A 7635-nucleotide genomic window follows, 5' to 3' on the forward strand; every position below is an offset into this window, starting at 1 on the left:
CGACACTAACTCTCAAAAGGATGTCGATGGATATCAGAGTATGTTGCTACGCTGAGCGGGGTAGCTGCTCGACCCGGCTTCTGCACACCATTTCTTCCTTTGTCTAGCGTTCGATATTCCATTAAGCGTCGGTCATTTGACACCTCCTTATGTCAAAGCGGGGTCAGACCAGAATTTTCTCCCCCCGATCGAAGCATGATAGCTCGACCGGTCGATGATATCTAAGTATTGATCATCTTGACTTTGACTCATCGTGACAGCTATCCTTCGCATGATGAGGCCCTCATCACCGCATCATCTAGCTTTAGATTCTAGTCCACTATATTATACCCCTTCTATACATCACTCAATGATCAAACAATACAGAAAATGGATCTCTATTCTTCTCTCCGTGTCCAATAGATATACGCACTCAGGCAGTATTTTAGGCGTATGCATGACCGCATGTTATGCATGCCAAGAAATAGCTAGCTAGGTAGCTAGCTTTGATCGATGACTCCTCTCGTGGAAGGAACGACTGGTCACTCCTGTCTTGGCCGAGCTACCCAAAGGGAGCTGAGTGCACGGAGACGGTGGAAGTACTCGGCGATGGCCAGCAAGCACCGCGCCATCTGCCTCGTCGTCAGTATCTGGTAAAGCCGGTGAAGCGTTTGCTGTCTCAGGTTATCCGCCTGCAGTGCACAGTTATAATTTGTAAGTGTCTAGCTAGCTCGTAATTAATTAACTATATATCTACTATACTTGTCGAATGAATCCTTCTAAGGCGGTGAGCTTGTTCATGGCGACGGCCATCTGGCCGAAGTAGTTGGCCACGTCGGACGTGCAGTTCAGCGCGTCGGCGGTGATGGCGTCCAGCAGGGACTGGTTCAGGGCGTCGTGGCCTTGGCTGAGTGCTTCCTCCGCCTCTTGTGTCGACTGCTGCAATCCGCACACGGCCAGCAGCTGCTGCTCCGTCAGTGGCTCGATGTGGCTCAACGGCATCTGAATGAGTCGATTACAAACATTCAATTGACTTTAATTCATTTAATTGAAATTAATTCATTTTAAACTATTTTCAAAGTGTAGTAGCTAGTTAATTAATTCTCGATCGTCATTAAACAATTGGCCACTGAAAAGGACTGGCGGCTGGAATGTGATCTCAGTCGCGAGAAATCAATTAACTAGTATTAGAATCGAACAAAATTTGATTAAAATGGTTTGCTAAACAACTGTCCTCTTGCATGTTAATCAAATGTTTAATGGTTACGTTGCAACTGTAACATTATTGAGCTGTGCATTGCATGCAGACGATGGAATGGTTAGGGAATTAATTAATTAATTAATTAAGAGATATATGGCCGGAGATGTGCATACCTTGAGGAGGTCGGATGGCCGGAAACCGCCCATCCACATGAAGCAGCGTTCGGCGGGGGTGAGCCAGGTGCCGGAGAGGAGGTGGAACACGTCGGTCTTGATCACCATGTGCTTCAGGCTCATCATCTGGTCGTAGTGCGCCACGCAGCTGTCCACGAACATCCGCAGCCTGTTCTCCGGCGGGTGCTCCTGCACCGCCGCCCGCAGCTCCATCATCAGCCGGTGGTGCTCCTCCACCCACCTCCCGTACTCCACGTCAAATATCGACGCCGCATCTAATTACCATTAACGCAGTCTCAGCTTAGTTCATGGAATCAAACTTAAGTGTTCATTAATTAGCTCACGCACCTGAGCTAATCCCACCGGCGCCGGCGGGGAATCCCTGATCGCCGAGGAGAGCTCCGCCGCCGTATACTAATCCCTGAATCAAATACACATAAGTTAATTGAAAATTTCCACTACAATTCAAGTTAATTGTGTACATACTTGTGATCTGGCTCTTTGAAGCTCTTGCTCTAGCTGAGTAAGCTTGATCCTACTCGTCTCTAGTTGTTGAATATAAGCCTGTAAAATAACGTTGAGTTAATTAATACATCAACGTTAATTGCTCAGCTAATCTTGAGTTAATTGACTACATGCATGCTCACCTTCTTCCTCAGCCGGCTTTTCCTTGCCGCCTCTCTATTCTGAGCCAGCCTTCTCAAGATCTGCATGCCCAAAAATCAACAAATCAAAAGAAATGATTTAAGAATCTACACATGTCTAAATTATATTACTCTATGGACTTTAATTTCACATTAATTGCATATGTGAAAACTCACTTTAGGGTCTGGTGTCTTAGGCCCTACTTCTTGATGATCTGCACCAGTTGTTCCCCTTCTGTTAATTCCTTCCTTCTGGAGTCATACATGAACCAGAAACAAATATACATATACATTAATTTAAGAACATGTAGTGAGAAAAATATATAAGAGTTGCACCTTGATCGCTGTCGGAGGGTCTTTTTTGGAGCTGGCCAACTCCATGGCCTGCTCTGAGTTAGACTTCTTGGAGCCACTGCTTGATGGAGATGCCAAACTTATTCCTCCTCCTCCTCCCTGTGGATTGATTATTGAAGAGAAATTGTTGGAAGGAAATTAATTGTGTTCCTGTTCAGCAAGCATACCTTGTAATTGGAGGGTGGCTCTACGTGCATAGGTTGAGAAGGGAAAATGTTCAGAGTCTCTGCACACATGAAGCCTCTCAAGCATTTATTAAATGAATCAGAGAAGATGACTCTCTAAATGGAGAATAATTCGGATCAGCTTTTGTTCCAATAGATATGTATGCTGAATCTACTGATTGCTGATGAATGAAAGCATTGATCGTACAGATAATGCCGCTAAATCTTCAAGGCAAAAATAATATCAGAGCACAAAATCAATGAGCAGGAGGAGGAAGAAGAAGAAATTTTATATCTGAAGAAATTAGACCGTGATCAACAGGATAGTTAAGCATGTGATATATCAGATAATTAAATTGAGAGGAAAATAAGAGACTGACGTCTTTGTTCTTGCGCTGAGTGATCCTGCCCATCTAAGTACATGAACAAAGCTTGATCCAGCTCTCCCAAGTCATAAGCTCCACTACTCTCCTTGCTTCTCCTGCAGCCCCAAAATAAAAAATTATCAGAAATATGTGCTTAATAGTATCTGAACACAATAAAAGCACCAGAATTTCAAAAAAAAAAACATTTTTCTAAGTAAGACTTTGGAATTTCTTTTCTGACTAAAAGAAGAATTCTTGAGCTAAAACACTTGGCAGAAACAATAGTACATAAAGCTTTCGTGCATGGATGAGGAGGAAGAAGAAGGATGATGAATCATGGCGAAGGAAATATGCTGCTGGTAGCCATGGCCGCCGGAACTCCCTTCGTTTGCCATCAAATAGTATTAATTCCCCACCTTTTCCTTCTTCCTTTTTGCCTTTTGCTTCCCTGTTTCCTTTCCTGTTTCGGCCGAAACAGGCCATTAATGGCGAAACGGCCACCTCCTCCCTTTACTCATTTGCTTCGATCGATGATGAACTTCGACCTCGCCCAGATGCCTCAAGAAAGCCTCTCAGTTCCTACCTCTACTCTCTCTCTATCTCTCTTTCCCCTGCTTTAGATCGTACAATTGTGCTGCGCCAGCCAAATGTAGTAGTTTTACCGAAAACATCAAGACTTCAGAGGCGTGAACCATTTTTTAATGGTGCAACTCCATTTTTCTTATTATTTCTTCGAAATAAATAACAGAGGCGGGCGGTAATCTGACCGCCATAACGGAACCGCAAAACGCGGAGCGGTGACCTGAACCATGAAGCAGTTTCCCGACTCGGATTTGGCCATGCTGCCCCTCCAGGTCGCTGCCGGTCGTTTACACGCGGCCTACGCTGCCTTTTTTTTAAAAAAAAATTAATAATAATTCTGCGACTTCTAATTAATGCGTAAATAAATAAATATTATTTAATTTGAGGATTATGGGCTAGATCGTCATTTCACTCTGCACGGGATCCCGTCCGCAGCGCAGTCGCAGGGGCCACGGCAGCGCGCCCTCTCAGTGAATCCCACGTGGCATATGGCTTGAGAAGTACGGCGTGGGGCCGAGGGATCCACGAGATCCGGTGGGTGGGTCCCAGAACGAGATGGCCCATTTTAACGCAATTACATGACGAGAAGTACGACCTAAACTCTGGTTACCCGTTTCCAATACCCAACCCTGTGCATGAGCAAATGCGGGGTCCATCTAAGGGCGGTCGTGGCGGGTGAAGTCTAGATTGAGATGTTTAGATGGGCTGGGGCCCGTCGTTCCAACAACCCCGTGGACCCATTTTTTCCTGAGGAATTATTGAAGTAAAGAAATAAAATTAAATATGAAATTATTTTTATTCTGGACCGTTAGGCGTGAATGCGAATTGTCTATCATCAAGTGGTCGATTCAGAAATTCAGTACGTTAATCATGATAAATATATTAGAGTTAGAAATTAAATTACGGATATCTACCATTTAATACCTTCCTAGTGGACTATAGTCCCGATAGAGTTGTCAAATGAGCTTGTGGTGGGTGAGTCATTTGATGGGATGGGACGGGTCAGATCATTATTTTGGTAAATTAGGAAATCTCTAATTTAATTCAATTTAAGATGGACTGGGTTAGACTAGTTAACCAACGGGTCCATCAAAAATATAAAAAAAAATTCGATATTTTTAACATTTTATTTTGAAAAAATTTTATCAATCAAATATATTCATAAATAGATATTTTAAATATAAATAAACAAGATTACACATATTTAATAAAAAGTATTATTTTATTTTAAAATTATAACAAAGGAAAATAATTAATGGATATAAAACTTAACTTACATGTATTTTTCAACCCGCGTATCAATCTAAGTCCGTCGTAGACCGACCTACATAGGTCATGGGTCTAGATGAGTCAGCTTATGATGAACTTGGATTGATAAAATTTCAATCTTATCAGTTCAAATTATTTGACAAAAAAAGTTAATCTAACCTATACAACCTAAATTGACCGCTTGAGTCCCGGGAGCTGAGCCAAAGCATTGATATTTCTAATGTGAAAATCTACATTAACATATTATTATTGGAAGATTTTGTCCTAATAAAGAAGGAAAGGCCGTTTACAAGTTGTTAGATTTGTTTTATCAAATTTAGTAATGGTATGTGCATACATACATTAAATTAGCGCTGAGGACGAGTGTATTCATCTTTTTGTCACAATATATGCATAAAATTAGGCCTCATGGGATGGTACAATCATTAAAACATAAGATATTTGTCATATGAAATTTTAGAGTCGAAATTTATCATATCCGAATATATTTTCTTCTATATTTTAATTGGTCACTTGTACTAATAGTTAATGACCATTAATGATTCATCTCCTTCATATTAACCTAAGGACGGATTGATAGGGACATTGAAGGTGAGTGAATCATCTTTTTACCACATGTATAGATAAAATTCTGATGAAATATTTATAGGGGTGTATAAAAAAAGTGACCTTACCTGTCAATTTGATCAAAGTTTATATGAAAAATATGTAATTAAGATCAAAAGTCAGGTTAGTATTAAATCAGATTGAATCCGAAATTAAACTTGGAAATATTTTAGGGTTTGAATTTGGGTTGATCTGAATTTAGGACGGAAAAGTGGAGCTTGAAATTTGAAAGGTAATATTTATTTTGTAAAAAAAATATTTTTTTTAAATAATTATTATTTTTTTAGTAAGGATTAAGCAGTTCAGATCCTCTGTCCTCAAATTTCTCTGTCCCCGTGTCCCCTGCCGATCGGACGGATCAGATTACATCTTAAGGCATCATGACATCTTTAAGATGTGTGCAGTATTCTCGTGATGTGCAAGACATCCTTAAGATGTAATCTGATCCGTCCGATCAGCAAGGGGACACGGGGACAGAAAAATTTAGGGACAAAGAATTCAAACTCGTAGCCGGTAGACAATTAAACTCTCAAATTTAAACATAAATATTATACAAGACATTTCATGAAATATAATTATCAACAAGGCCAGGCTTATTATTATGCGTTTAAATTAAAATATTATTATTCTGTATTTTGAATTTTTATTTAATTATTTTGATAAAAAAAAATAAAAGAATAATTAATATTGTATACTAACAATCGAGTTGGTCACATTATTCGGGTTGGTTCAAGTTCAGATTTGGATTTATAATTTTTAAATGGGTTCGAATTCTTATTGATTTTTTTTATGGGGGGGGGTAATTATCCAAAATATGAACTCTACTATTTGCACCACCAAAGGGCATTTTTTAAAATTGATTCAATCAATTTGTAAATGCATTTTTTTATTTAAAAAAAATGAAAAACACAAATGGAAAACTCTCATAAAGAATCAAAATATATAATTAAATTACACGACTCATTGAAAAAAGATAATTAACTCGGTTAATAAGGTTGGTTGAGTTTGATCAATTCAATTAGGAGTTGGAAATTTTTAATCCCCATTGAAAACAATTGTGGTCTACATCATGCACAATTTCTCCAGCAATTACCTACTATTTAATGCAATTTGACACTAACTGACCTATTAAAATTCAAAACTAAGAAAATCTAAGAAACTAACTTGTCCCTTCTCGTTCTCTTATAGATATTATAGCACTTGAAGAAATACTGTCAAGCAATATCAGGTTGCATATTAACAATATAAAATAATTGATTAAATAGTGTCATCAAATACAATTGTGGATTTACTACTTCACTATTCTTGGATAGGCAAAGACTTTATCATATTTTTCAACTCCATTTTTTCACAAAATAAAACATTAATTATTTCTTGTGTCGACATCAAAGTTGTTCTACTATCTTGAATACACAAAGCAAGAAAGGGACACCATGTGTCTCTTTCTTTTTGGTTACATGCAATTATTTAATTCATGTGAGAAATCAAAGATACTTGGATTAGGTAATTTCAAAGCATATCTTGTGACTTGCACTCCCCACAAAAGAACAAAAAAAAAAAGTTAATGAAGACTTCTTCTTTTTTTAGCTTGAATTAGATAGTAGAGATGACATGGCTTGACAAATTATTAGATGGAAATCTAATTATAAAGTAAACTACATGAGTTTAATTCGGTTATATTATTAATAAGAGTACATTGATTAATGTATATATCACTATTAGCTAAGCATGACATAAAAAGTTTGTGATGTTTCGGACTTCAAATTGGCTTATGCTGTGAGACAAATGAAGAGAATTTGTTGGTCTAAAGAAAGACATTTTGATTTTGTCTGAATCACAATTTCTTTAAGGATTAGTGTTTTGAGGATAAATATATTTATAAAACACTTTTGTATCTTCTAAATAAATTAAACACATTCATTCTTATTCTGTTCAATGTACATTATGAAAGGAAAAAAGTAATGTGAATAAAATGATTGTACAAAGGAACGAGTAGAGTTGCTAGTTGGAACAAGCAAGCAATCTAACTGGTATATTTATTATTGTATATTCATAGAGAATTGGGGTACTCATTTGATTTCCTTTCTGTTCAGCACTGCTTGTCAAAATTCGTTGTTTCAAATTATAGATTTCCAGATTTAGATTTACTTGTCCACAAACATAATAGAAATTTCATCTCCATACAATGACACAAATAAGAATAGATTAATTTGACATGATTCTACACAATGCTACATTTACTAAGAATAAGTCCAAACGTGTGAGACAAAAGTTAATGTAAACTAATTAAGTGAGAAG

At 37.8% G+C, this 7635-nt stretch overlaps 1 protein-coding gene across 1 annotated transcript; it reads right to left on the minus strand.

The window, feature by feature from the left end:
- Nucleotides 1-259: 259 nt before the first annotated feature.
- On the minus strand, nucleotides 260-3588 carry LOC121967908 (bZIP transcription factor TGA10-like). The gene is made up of 11 exons (XM_042518427.1): nucleotides 3169-3588; nucleotides 2896-2996; nucleotides 2519-2577; nucleotides 2334-2450; nucleotides 2175-2249; nucleotides 2001-2060; nucleotides 1840-1917; nucleotides 1702-1774; nucleotides 1354-1628; nucleotides 742-981; nucleotides 260-671 (listed from the first exon to the last, which is right to left on the minus strand). Exons 1-11 carry the CDS (start codon nucleotides 3273-3275, stop codon nucleotides 522-524), a joined length of 1335 nt encoding a protein of 444 aa, XP_042374361.1. The 5' UTR covers nucleotides 3276-3588; the 3' UTR covers nucleotides 260-521.
- Between the last annotated feature and the right edge of the window lie 4047 nt (nucleotides 3589-7635).

Source organism: Zingiber officinale, chromosome 3B (genome assembly GCF_018446385.1).
Source record: "Zingiber officinale cultivar Zhangliang chromosome 3B, Zo_v1.1, whole genome shotgun sequence".
Classification (NCBI taxonomy): domain Eukaryota; kingdom Viridiplantae; phylum Streptophyta; class Magnoliopsida; order Zingiberales; family Zingiberaceae; genus Zingiber; species Zingiber officinale.

What these genes read in the sequence shown, in the direction of transcription:
- LOC121967908 (XM_042518427.1), bottom strand. Translation starts at nt 3,275, where the DNA reads ATGGCAAACGAAGGGAGTTCCGGCGGCCATGGCTACCAGCAGCATATT. An exon ending in CTCAGCGCAAGAACAAAGAC is followed by an intron (nt 2,578 to 2,895) that starts GTCAGTCTCTTA and finishes TCATGTGTGCAG; the next exon opens with AGACTCTGAACATTTTCCCT. An exon ending in ACCCTCCGACAGCGATCAAG is followed by an intron (nt 2,250 to 2,333) that starts GTGCAACTCTTA and finishes GTATGACTCCAG; the next exon opens with AAGGAAGGAATTAACAGAAG.